General features: G+C 42.8%; 1 protein-coding gene across 1 annotated transcript in view; it reads left to right on the top strand.

Moving 5' to 3' along the window:
• Positions 1–2,232: 2,232 nt before the first annotated feature.
• tmem240a (transmembrane protein 240a) overlaps positions 2,233–13,407 on the top strand; it is a 38,791-nt gene continuing 27,616 nt past the window's right edge. Inside the window, exons 1-2 of the mRNA XM_057856204.1 lie at positions 2,233–2,961; positions 3,313–3,419. Of these exons, the coding sequence (XP_057712187.1) occupies positions 2,905–2,961; positions 3,313–3,419 (164 nt within the window). The 5' untranslated portion in view covers positions 2,233–2,904. The remainder of the gene's footprint in view (positions 2,962–3,312; positions 3,420–13,407) is intronic.

The following is a 13,407-nucleotide window of genomic DNA, read 5'->3' as shown; positions in this document are numbered from 1 at the left end:
AGGGACAAATTCTTCAGCAGGATGGTGTTTCATCGAATACTTCAATCTCTACCTCAAAGTTCCTCAAGGCAAAGAAGACAAGATCCTCCAGCACTGGCCAGCCCAGTCACCAGACATGAACAGGATGAAAGAGGAAGCATGGAAGACGAAACCCAAGAATGTTGATGAACTCTGGGAGGCATGCAAGACTGCTTTCTTTGATGTTCCTGATGACTTCATCAATAAATTGTATGAATCCTTGCCGAACTGCACGGATGCAGTCTTTCAAGCCCATGGAAGTCATACAAAGTATTAAATTTAGATCTGACAGCACCACTACTTAATTCGCTTATGTTATGTAACATATTTTTGTATTTGAAGTAAATTTTTTGTTCAATTTTCATACTACTTTCTGTAAGCAACAAAACTTTTGTCTTGCCAAAATTTGACCTTTATGTCTTCATTAAATTATAAATCTTTTTTCAGTGAAACAAATCTATTTTTGTACATTCAACATCATTTGGAAGGGTCTTAGCTTTCATATGAGCCATTTCTGAAACCAATTGAATAATTAAAAGTCAGGTTATTAGCAATTGTTTCTACAAAATGGATAGCGACAAGACTTTTGTGAGGGAGTGTATATATGTTGGAAAAGTTTTTTTTGTTTTTTTGTTTTGGTTATCCCTTAGATGTATACGTAGGTCAAAAATGACCCGGTGAGGTTGTTTTCTTGAAATATGACTGAAATGAAAAATTGTTATCATTTCATATTCCAGGTATTCCTCAGAAAAAAAACATGTTTTTGATACAGTGGTATGAAAAGGTATCTAAACCTTTTGTAATTTCTCACATTTCTGCATAAAATCACCATCAAATGTGATCTGATCTTTGTCAAAATCACACATATGAAAATACAGTGTCTGCTTTAACGGAAACCACCCAAACATTCATAGGTTTTCATATTTTAATGAGGATAGCATGCAAACAATGACAGAAAGGTGGAAAATAAGTAAGTGAACCCGCTGCCTAAGGAGACTTAAAGAGCAATTGAAACCAAGTTTTACCAAACAATTTAAGTCAGGTGTGTGCCCAATCACTGATGAGTGGTTTAAAGCTGCCCTGCCCACTGTAAAACACACACCTGGTAACCAAAGTTAAATTGCTTATGAGTAACACACAACGTTATGTGTGGAGGAAAAATGGAACAGCTCACCAACATCAACACCTCATACCCTCCGTGAAGCATGGTGGACGGAGCATTATGATTTGGGGCTGTTTTACTGCCTCAGGGCCTGGACAACTTGCAATCATTAATGGAAGAATGAATTCAAAAGTTTATCACGATGTTTTGCAGTAAAACCTGAGGCCATCTGTCAGACAATCGAAGCTAAAAAGAGGATGGATGATGCAACAAGACAATGATCCAAAACACAGAAGTAAATCAACTTCAGAATGGTTTCCCCAAATACGCGTTCTGGAGTGGTCAAGTCAAAGTCTAGACTTGAACCCCATTGAGATGCTCTGGCATGAGCTAAAGACAGCTATTCATGCCAGACATCCCAGGAATCTGACTGAACTACAGCGTTTTTGTAGAGAAGAATGGGCCGAGATTAGTCCTGATCAATGTGCTAGACTGAGCTGCAGCTACAGGAAGCGGCTGGTTAAAGTTACTGCTGCCAAAGGGGGGGCCACAAAATATTAAATGTGATGGTTCACTTACTTAATTTCCCCCCTTCTGTTATTGTTTGCATACTGTCCTCATTAAAATATCAAAACCAATAAATGTTTGGGTGGTTTTAGTTAAAGCAGACACTGTTTTTTCATCTGTGATTTTGACAAAGATCAGATCACATTTGATGGTGATTTTTTGCAGAAATGTGAAAAATTAAAAAAGGTTGGGACACTTTTTCATACCACTGTATAATGCCAGTGTTGAGCCCCCCCATAAAATGCTTCTTTGAGGAAATGCCGTCGACCCTAAAGGCCCCTCGGCCATACTTTGGACACTCCTGGTTTAGTGCTACAGACAGTTAAAATATTAATATATTGTATTTTTTTAATTTACTATATCCTGGCACCAACAGTTATATTTACCTGAATGTGTATGGTGATTAAAACATTCAAAAACAAAAATTTACTTACATTTTGGACAGCACTGTGCGGTGTGTGAGGTAAGCATTCACCCACCCCTCCTTTTCCACCCTCTCCACCGCCCACCATGCAGTGGCGCGCGCGCACCATCGAGGGAGTGGGTGCTGGTTTAGGTTTGTGCTGCTGCTGCTGCTCATGCTGCGGGGTTCAGGATGGGATAGTCTCGTCATGTGCATGTGGCTCCGGCCGTCGATAGAGCTTGATTCAGACCGGGACTCGGGACGCCGCGTGGGTCTAACCAGCAGGCAGACTTTGGACACCTCCATGTCGACGGAAGAAGGAGTCGTCCGTGTACATCTTTTGACACATCCATCCTTGGAAAGTCACCGTTTTGGCCCCATGGAGAACAGAATTTCCCGGTACTGAAGTGGAATATCCCGGGCAGAGGAAGAACGGATACCTAGAAAGCCCGCTTTTTTTCTCTCTTTTTTTGTTTTTGTTTGCGAGGATACCCTTTCATTTTTGTCCATTTGTTATTCAAGATGGATTGAGAAAGGCTCGGATCGTTCAGCATTCTTAATTAGGAGACAGCCGCATCCGAGACACCGGGTAGGAGGTGTCGTTGGACGGCGAGGGCCCACTGCTGCTTCCCGTGGAACGGAGGACACCGGAGCCGAGAGGGAGGGAGGGAGGGAGGGAGGAAGGGGTACCCCGGGCAGCCTTTACCGGGAGCCAGGGGCTGCGCGGCGGCTCCATGAGGAGGGAGAGCCCTGCAGAGCCCAGCCGGAGTAGAGAGAGAGAGAGGACCAGTGGTGGGCCAGTTTGGAAGTTTGGATGCATATGATCACAACCACCATGATTTTTATGATTCTGGGTGCTTCATTTGTAATGGTAAGACACACAACGCCTACATGTCCAGTAACGCCCCTCATGCACAGTTCTACTCAATGTGATTAAATTAAATGTAACCTTGCAGCAGCTCAATACAAGACAAGTTTGCTTGCCTTTATAATCACCTTCCTTCATAAATAAATAATCCATTTCAGCCGTGCCCCCCTCCTCCACCTGCTTCTTCCCCATGCATCCTCCTCCCGCTCATCTTAGAATCTGGAGCTTTTCTTCGCTCTTTTTTTTAACCAGACATCACGGGGATCATTTTTTTTTCTCTGTATATTTTATGAGCTAAATCAGATCCCTTTTTTTGCTCGTCATGTTTCAGCTGATTGGCATGTGTTTTTGCAGGCGATCGCCTGTTTAATGGACATGAACGCACTACTGGATCGCTTTCACAACTACATCCTGCCACATCTGCGAGGGGAGGACCGCGTCTGTCACTGCAACTGTGGGAGGTAATAAACGCCGTCGTGTGCGTACGATGCTCTTTTCAAAGCTTTACCAGTCGTTTTCTTAAGAGGAGGCCCGAGGACGGGCGGGGGGGCTTGTGTTGCGATGGAGCTCCGCAATGTTGTCTGCTTTTTCCAGCACAGAAAGCATGCACTGGTGGTCGAGGCGTGTTTTGCATGCGTCGACTGTGCGCCTTTGCTGCATGCAGCCTTGCCAAGGTGTGTGTCGGAGGCGCCATAAATAGGTGATAGAGTGTGAGCATCAAGTGCACATGCACTCAACGGGCCTGGAAAATAACGCTGGCTATGATAAAAGGGTGGTGGATGAGGCTGAAGATGTGCTATAATATAATGTTGAGTGTTTGGGAAAACAGCAGCGGCAATCAACTCATCCATGAATTCATTAATGTGCGCCAGAATGCTTTTCTATGAACTGTAAGAGTGTCAGATACTGCAGGGCAGAAATTGTCCTCTTTTCTGGACTGTTGCATCCATTCACACTGAATTTGACATTAAAAAGATGGCTGCACATACAGTACAATACTTGCTATAGCTTTCATATAGCAGACAGCATGTTTACAATTAGGTTTGTTTGGGTGTTTTACAGCTTTGTACCAAAGTAATATTTTGACCCTCTCAAGTAGGCTTAAGATCAGACAGTATGGGTGTATTTATCCATAAGTTAATCAGGAAATCTCATAGCATGACACACTATCATTTCAGATTTTAATCTAAACATGCACACACTACAGGATTAAAACATATCGAAGGTAGAGCACACTTGAGTTCGGGCCCAAACATACAGTATTACAAATAATAACTAGCAATTGATCTCTGTATTAAATGGGTTGAGTTTAATTCATTTTTAGCCGTCAACTCAGCATCTCTGAACCAATCATTTTTGAAAGAAATCGGGGAGGCTCAGAGGTGTCCCAGCTGTTCTGAAAGCAACTCAGATGGGTTCATATCAGATCTTTAAACGCTTATCTTAACAAACTTTCAGACGCAATGACCCCCGATTCTCTAGAGAGTCGGTAAATAGCTAGATTATCATGTAGTGTAAGGCCACCATCAATAATAGCGGTGGGAACCTCTTGGTACCTAGCGATACTATACGATTTGCGATGCAAAGCTCACGATAATGATGGTCTCACAATATGGTGACGCAACGATTATCGATAGATTGGTCAGGAACTCTTTCTAGGATATTGTACAAAACAACTAATAAACAGAAAAACAAGCTATCTTTATCCATCTGCTGTAAGTTTATCTCTAGTAGACGTCCAATCCATTTGAACTGGGAGGATGGCAGCAAATGAACCCCTCCCACTTCTCTGGCCCTCAATGGCAGCCAATGCTAGGCAACGAGGGAATTTTGGGCCATTTCTGTTCATTTTCAGACACATCTTGTCGATTTCGGGGCATTTTATGGGTCACTTCCTGTTGATTTTGGGTTACAGAACAGGACCTGGGAATGAATAGGCATTGACTCAAACTCAACAGGAAGTGACCTGTAAAAGCCCTAAAACGAACAGAAAGTGAACAGTAAATCCCCCGAAAATTGGAAAGAGTGACTGTGAAAGCTCTGGTTTCGAATTAACTAATGTCCTTTCGCCCTTCCCAGCCTTAATGGATTGGGCCTTGAGCGCCCGCAATGGCAGCCATAGAGTTAACTGAGACACTATCATGGTGGAAGGTTTTGGTAGTAAGTTCTCCTACTTGAAAATATTGGAGAGGCCTGTAATTGTCAACATGGGTAAATCTCAATCATGAGAGACAGAATGTGGGGGAAAAAAACAGAAAATCACATTATGTGATTTTTAAAGAATTTATTTGCAAATGGGGGAAAATAAGTATTTGGTCAGTACCAAACGTTCATCTCAATACTTTGTTATGTAACCTTTTTTGGCAATAACGGAGGCCAAACGTTTTCTGTAACTCTTCACAAGCTTTTCACACACTGTTAATTGTATTTTGGCCCATTCCTCCATGCAGATCTCCTCTAGAGCAGTGATGTTTTGGAGCTGTCGTTGGGCAACACGGACTTTCAACTCCCTCCACAGATTTTCGATGGGGTTGAGATCTGGAGACTGGCTAAGCCACTCCAGGACCTTGAAATGCTTCTTACGAAGCCACTCCTTTGTTGCCCTGGCTGTGTGTTTGGGATCATTGTCATGCTGAAAGACCCAGCCACATCTCATCTTCAATGCCCTTGCTGATGGAAGGAGATTTTCACTCAAAATCTCTCGATACATAGCCCCATTCATTCTTTCCTTTACACAGATCAGTCTTCATGGTCCCTTTGCAGAAAAACAGCCCCAAAGCATGATGTTTCCACCCCCATGCTTCACAGTGGGTATGGTGTTCTTCGGATGCAATTCAGTATTCTTTCTCCTCCAAACACGAGAACCTGTGTTTCTACCAAAAAGTTCTATTTTGGTTTCATCTGACCATAACACATTCTCCCAGTCCTCTTCTGGATCATCCAAATGCTCTCTAGCAAACCGCAGACGGGCCTGGACGTGTACTGGCTTCAGCAGGGGGACACGTCTGGCAGTGCAGGATTTGAGTCCCTGGCGGCGCATTGTGTTAATGATAGTAGCCTTTGTTACTGTGGTCCCAGCTCTCTGTAGGTCATTCACTAGGTCCCCCCGTGTGGTTCTGGGATTTTTGCTCACCGTTCTTGTTATCATTTTGACGCCACGGGGTGATATCTTGCATGGAGCCCCAGATCGAGGGAGATTATCAGTGGTCTTGTTTGTCTTCCATTTTCTAATAATTGCTCCCACAGTTGATTTCTTTACACCAAGCGTTTTACCTATTGCAGATTCAGTCTTCCCAGACTGGTGCAGGTCTACAATTTTGTCTCTGATGTCCTTCGACAGCTCTTTGGTGTTGGCCATAGTGGAGTTTGGAGTGTGACTGACTGAGTTTGTGGACAGGTGTCGACACCTTTTTAAAACGATATCTCGATTCTTGACATGAGCGTATCGATAACCTTTTTGGATGCAAAGTATCACTATATATCAACATTTCGATATTTTTTCACACACCTAGTCAATAATCGTCGTAAGACAATTGATTACGGAAATAATGGAACATGTTAGCAGAAAAATGTTTACACAAATATGACAATGGAGTATTTTGAGATCGTAAACTTCCCCTTTAAAACAAGAAAAAAACAAAAAATAAACAAATTATAATTATCTGATCCAACTGGAATCTTTGCCTTTAAAATGAGTTTTGAATGTCTTATTTATTTACAATATCCTTAATATTTGTAAAGTGCATTTCACAAATTGGGGGCAACAGACTGCAATTTTCTATTACCCTTATAATTTTTAATTTAAAGTGAGAAACACTAACTAAAAGGCAGTCAGCAGCGACCTAACAGGACAATAAAATGATACAAAGTCCTGAAATGAACAGGGAGAGGGAGCAAGGATGACAGAATGGGAATAAAGTGGCTGAACCTATTAACTTGCAGTATTAAAGTAGCAATATACTTAGACTGCTTCAGGAAACCAGAGTAATAAGAGGAGACCCACGTAGGCAAGGGGAAAACACACAAACTCCACATGGGATTGCCCACCCAGCAACTCCCGACCCTCAGGGAGATGTGGTAACAACTACATCACTGCGCTGCCCCGGAGAAATTCCCAAAATTATCATCATCATCATCATCATCTGCCGCTCAAACTGGGGTCGGGTTGCGGGGGCAGCAGCTCTGGCCGGGAAGCCCAGACTTCCCTCTCCCCAGCCACTTCAACCAGCTCCTCCAGCAAGAACCCAACGCGTTCCCAGGCCAGCCGAGAGACATAGTCTCTCCAGCGTGTCCTGGGTCGTTCCCGGGGCCTCCCGCCGATGAGACATGCCCGGAACGCCTCTCCAGGGAGGCATCTGACCCAGATGCCCGAGCCACCCCAATTGGCTCCTCTCAACTCGTAGGAGTAGCGGCTCGGCACCGAATCCCTCCCGGATAGCCGAGCTTCTCACCCTATCTCTAAGGGAGAACCCGGACACCCTGCATAGGAAAGCCATTTCGGCCGCTTGTATCCGGGATGTTGTCCTTTCGGTCACGACCCACAGCTCGCAACCATAGGTGAGGGTAGGAACATAGATCAACTGGTTAATCGAGAGCTTCGCCTTTTGGCTCAGCTCCTTCTTCACCACTACTGACCAGTGCAGAGTCCGCATCATTGCAGACCATGCACCGATCCGCCTGTCAATCTCCCGCTCCCTCCTACCCTCACTCGTGAACAAGAACCCAAGATACTTGAAGTCCTCCCTTTTCCGACTGAGAATCATGTCTCGGATTTGGAGGTGCTGATCTTCATCCCAACCGCTTCACAGTAGTCTGCGAACTGCTTCAGTAAGAGTTTGGAGGTCACGGCTTGATGAAGCCAACATCAGTCATCTGCGAAAGCAGAGATGTAATGCTGAGGCCACCAAACCGGACCCCCTCAATGATTCGGCTGCGCCTAGAAATTCTGTCCATAAAATTTGTGAACAGAATCGGTGACAAAGGGCAGCCTTGGTGGAGTCCAACCCTCACTGGGAACGAATTCGACTTACTGCCGGATATGCGGACAAAACTCCGACACCGGTCGTACAAGGACCAAACAGCCCTTACCAAGGGGCTCGGTACCCCGTACTCCCGGAACACCCCCCACAGGGTTCCCCAAGGCGACTGGTTGTGCGAACTCTCATGCACACTCGAGGACCCTGCCGAGGGTTCAGACCTGGTCCACTGTTCCACGGCTGGGACAAAACCACACTGCTCATCCTGAATCCGAGATTCGACTTGCTGACGCACCCTCCTCTCCAGCACCCCTGAATAGACTTTACTGGGGAGGCTGAGGAGTGTGATCCCTCTATAATTGGAACACACCCTCCGGTCCCCCTTCTTAAAAAGGGGGACCACCATCCCAGTCTCCAGAGGCACTGCCCTCGATGTCCACGCGATGTTGTAGAGGCACGTCAGCCACGACAGCCCCACAACATCCAGAACCTATAGGAACTCCGGGCGGACGCCAACGTCTCCCGGGGCCTTGCCACCGAGGAGCTCACAGATGTATTTTTTTGTGATATTTCTCCAATAATGGTCACTGACAAAAAAGTTTATAAGATTCATTAGACATTGAAGTCACTTGAGGTTTCACTGCTACCACTGGCAAGCCCTACCAATAAAAGTACTACAGTAACTTTCACTGAATTTCATTTGTATTCTAGTTGTGACTGGTCCAGTGGACACGTCTTCCTGGACGATTCTGTCATAATTTCTATGGGGTGGCTATCTTTGTGGAACTCTAAAATGTTGTTTCTTGATAAAAACGCTGGGCGTTGTAGCTTTTCGTAGCAGCAGGTTGGTTTGTTTTTATGAGGGTCAATTTCATAAACTGAGATGAGTCGTCAACTATCATTTTTGTCTTGATTGTCCACGTTAGTCACTAGTGTCACGTTGCTTTGAAGATTAAAAATTAATAAGAAACTCAGTCTGCTCACAATATTTGAATGCTACTTATAACAGTCTGATAAGGCTGTCATAACTATGAAAACACCTGTCATGAACATGAATGAATACTTATGAGTGATGTCAATAAGTATCAGTGGCAGATGCTGGTCTTTCAATGAGGGGAAGCTCGAAGTGTGTCCGCTTGTGAGTGCTTTGTGACGGTGGAGGGGCTCAGCGGCACCCGCTGCCCTGTAGGGAAAGAAACTAGAGTGCCAGAAGTCAAGTCTCCAAACGCAAACAGTTACAATAGAAAAAAATGCCCGAAATAAGCTCGATTTTTCGCTAATCATTTTTAACAAAGCAGGTGTCTCTATGATGATAATAAAAATCTCTGGTTTAACGCAGAACAACAAAATGAAAATTGAAAAATGCCTCCTGCGGATGTTAGTACAAGATCACTGATCTGTTCATGTCCCTGTCAATCAAAAAGGGATTCAGCAACGGACAGATCATCCAATCATCATGCAGAGAACCAGAGCATACGGGCCTGCTAAGCCCTGCCCACTGCCCATAGACCCCAGAGATGCAGAGCATCTGATGGATAGGATAAACCCACCCTTTAGCCAATGACTCATCTTGTTTCGCTGTAGTGAAACAATGTACTTTCAACTCTGGAGAAGCACAGCTTCCACACAGTTTAAAAAAGTGTTTAGCTGCGCGACTGGATGAAAAGCAAGTTTGCATTGTAACCAGTGATAGGAAGCTAATTCTGAACAAAAGTTGAGCGTGTTGTAGCTCATATTAAGTCAATGACATGTACACACAACAATATACTTTTGGACACTTATTTTTTGACATTTTAGGGGAAGCTTTGCTTCCCTTGCAGTCTTAGAGCAATCACATCTGTTAAGTATCCTGAACCCTAACCCGAGGCAATTTGAAACAATGTCAACTTTGCATCAAAAGTGACATAATTAACTGAATGACATTTAATGACCTCTGTTATAAGCATTCATTCATATTTATGCCTAGTGTCATATCATGATTATGACAGTCTTATGACACTGTCATAAGTAGCATTCAAATAACGTGTAACCCCCAGTCTTAAATTGAATGATAGCACTGCGTGTTATACAGTATCATCTTGCTTTTTTAAACCCTTTTTTAAAAACTGCCACAGTAAGAGCACTGGGGAAAATAAGAATTTTAAAACTGTCACCCTTGAAATTAATAACAAGGAAAGACGTTTATAGGCTGACTGAGGTGACTTTTACAACTTTGAATGCCAGTCTGCTTACCTCACATTACATCTATTGCCTTGCATAAACCGTAATTTTCAGACTATAAACCGCCACTCACCAAATTTGACACGAAAACAGCATTTGTTCATAAGCCGCACCGGAGTATAAGCCGCAGCTGTCCTCACTGTACTCATAGGCAGAGTTTGACTTTTGGGGCAGGGGGACACAACATGTTGATGACCCTGAATCGCAGTGTCAGCAATACAATTAACTTACAAGAATATTTATAATAATAATATGTTGAAAATGAGCATTTTTTTGTTTCCCATCATTCATGAGAGGAATTCTAAATCAGGCTGCTTAGGTCAGCTATACTTTTCACCAAGATCGTCATCCGTTGAATACGGTACGCCCGCCGGTGTCGTGCCAATGTAGTTACCCCTATCAAAAATTGTTTCCCCTGGGCGGAGCCACTGCGCTGCACTGATTTGCTTGATTTCCGTGTATTGGTGATGTTGTTATCTCCAAGGTTTTAAAACAAGGCCTATCCATCAAAAAAAGAACCATCATCATTATGACATGACACTGTCATTAGCATTAATGAATGCTTATGGCATATGTCATTTAGTGTCACCTGGCAAATTATCTCACTTTTGAATGGATATAAAAGATCCGAGCTGGACATAAATGGAGTTAGTGACAAAACATGCCGGATGACACTTAATGGCATGTGTCATAAACATTCATTAAGCCCATGACAGTGTCATGTCATAATTATGACGGTCTTATGATTGTCTTATGATGCCGCTGTCAAATAAAGTGTTATCTATTAACCCAAGTAATTCAACAAATAAGCCGTACTGGACAATAAACTGCAGGATTCAAAATTAGCGAAAAAAGTAGTGGCTTATAGTCCGAAAATTACTCTACTTTTTCTTTGTTAACTTTATTGATGCTACTCCCCCTTTTGGGAATGAGAATAACTGAAAAAAGAATGCTCATGCTATCTGAGGTCTGAGTTTTAAATTTTCGGCATAGGGGTCGGCAACCCAAAATGTAGAAAAAGTCATATTGGACCAAAAAAACAAATATATCTTCAAGTTTTTCGTTACAATATTAATGGATTAGAATCATGTTTGTCCTCCTCCAGCGCTAAAGAGCCAAATGCGGCTCTATAGCTGCGTGTTGCTGACCACCTATTTGGGGGAATTTAACGATAAAGTACTGATAATGCAAACTACAACCATAAATATAAATGCATTTCTAAGCTAGATGTATCTATCAAAACTGGGCATTATTATCTCACTGAGGTCAAAAAGTTCAACACACATGTATATTTTTGTATATATTTTTGTTGCCAGTGAGTGTGTTGATTTACAAACAGCTCTTTGATTTTGAAACAGCCGCATTATAATTTCTAGTTATATTTTCAAACCGTGCGTCATACTGCAAAACAGACATAAAATCATTTGTTGAATTTATTACAGATACATCCAATTGAAAGTGCACTTAACTTAAATCATGTGAAATATGCACATCAGTTTGATTGGTTCATGACTCGAGTAGACGTGAGCTGGTTCACCTGAGGAGTGTGGACGTGTCACGATGCTCATACAGTTCACCTTGTCAGCTTCTAGGACACCGTCAGTGTCATTTAGGTATTTTTTAATTTTTTTATGATCTCCATTGCTCTGTCGTGAAATGAAGCTTGGGGTCTCAGGAATTGTTTTTGAATTAACTTTTTTTCACACTGAATAATCAATAAAAGTATTTAATTTGGTAGTGATCCAAATGAAAATTGTTTACCGGTAGTCTTGTTCCGATGGAGTTCTATGTTCTGCTCCCGCTTCTGCATTTATCTTCAGATGAGAATACCATATGCCATCATGCACTGTAATTCCATTCAATGTGCACTTGGCTTGTGTTGAACTAAATGATAATGAAGTCTATTCCGTGCCAAACTACATAGAGGGATGTTTAGGTGTTAATGGAAAGTAGAATCAACAGCAAGCCTGGAAGAACTGAAGACATGATCAAGCATTCGAGCGACAGCCACACATGAAACAGTCAGGAGCAACAAATTATCAAAGACTCAAAGGAATTTGACCAAAGAGAACAAGACTCTAGAGACGGCAAGTCAAGTAAAAAGGAAAAAACCTAGAGTGACAGAAAAGGAGCACATAGCTGGGTGAAGACGAGGGAAAATAGAGAGTTGGAGTGAGTACACTAAAAAGTTACTAAAAGCACAGTGGTTTGGCGGTCAGTGGCGCAGCAACATGATCATTCACTACAGGTGGAATGCTTTTAGTAAAGTCATGATGATCATAAGAAAAATGTATGCGCTAAATGAACTGATATACACTGCTGGCCAAAAGTATTGGCACCCCTGCAATTCTGTCAGATAATGCTCAATTCCTCCCAGAAAATGATTGCAATTACAAATTCTTTGGTAGTAATATCTGCATTTATTTTGCTTGCAATGAAAAATACAAACGAGAATGACAACTTTTTAAAATCACTATCATTCGACACAAAACTCCCACAAATGGGCCGGACAAAAGTATTAGCATCCTCAGCCTAATACTTGGTAGCACAACCTTTGGACAAAATACTTGCGAACAACCGCTTCCGGTATCCATCAATGAGTTTCTTACAATGCTCTGCTGGAATTTTAGACCATTCTTCTTTGGCCAACTGCTCCAGGTCTCCGAGATTTGAAGGGTACCTTCTCCAAACTGCCATTTTCAGATCTCTCCACAGGTGTTCTATGGGAATCAGGTCTGGACTCATTGCTGGCCACTTTAGAAGTCTCCAATACTTTCTCTCAAACCATTTTCTAGTGCTTTTTGAAGTGTGTTTTGGGTCATTGTCCTGCTGGAAGACCCATGATCTCTGAGGGAGACCCAGCTTTTTCACACTGGGCCCTACATTATGCTACAAAATTTGTTGGTAGTCTTCAACTTCATAATGCTATACACATGGTCAAGCAGTCCAGTGCCAGAGGCAGTAAAGCACCCCAAAACATCAGGGAACCTCCACCATGTTTGACTGTGGGGATGGTGTTCTTTTCTTTGAAGGCCTCGTTTTTTTTCTTTCTGTAAACTCTATGTTGATGCCTTTTCCCAAAAAGCTCTACTTTTGTGTCATATGACCAGAGAACTTTCTTCCAAAACGTTTTTTTGGCTTTCTCGGGTAAATTTGGCAAACTCCAGCCTGATTTTTTTATGTCCCTGGGTCAGAAGTGGGGTCTTCCTGGGTGTCTTACCATAGAGTCCCTTTTCATTCAGACGCAAACGGA

This window comes from Corythoichthys intestinalis, chromosome 2 (genome assembly GCF_030265065.1).
Source record: "Corythoichthys intestinalis isolate RoL2023-P3 chromosome 2, ASM3026506v1, whole genome shotgun sequence".
NCBI lineage: Eukaryota > Metazoa > Chordata > Actinopteri > Syngnathiformes > Syngnathidae > Corythoichthys > Corythoichthys intestinalis.
The sequence above is the reverse complement of the archived record's forward strand: the minus strand, read 5'-3'. Positions and strand labels throughout refer to the sequence as shown.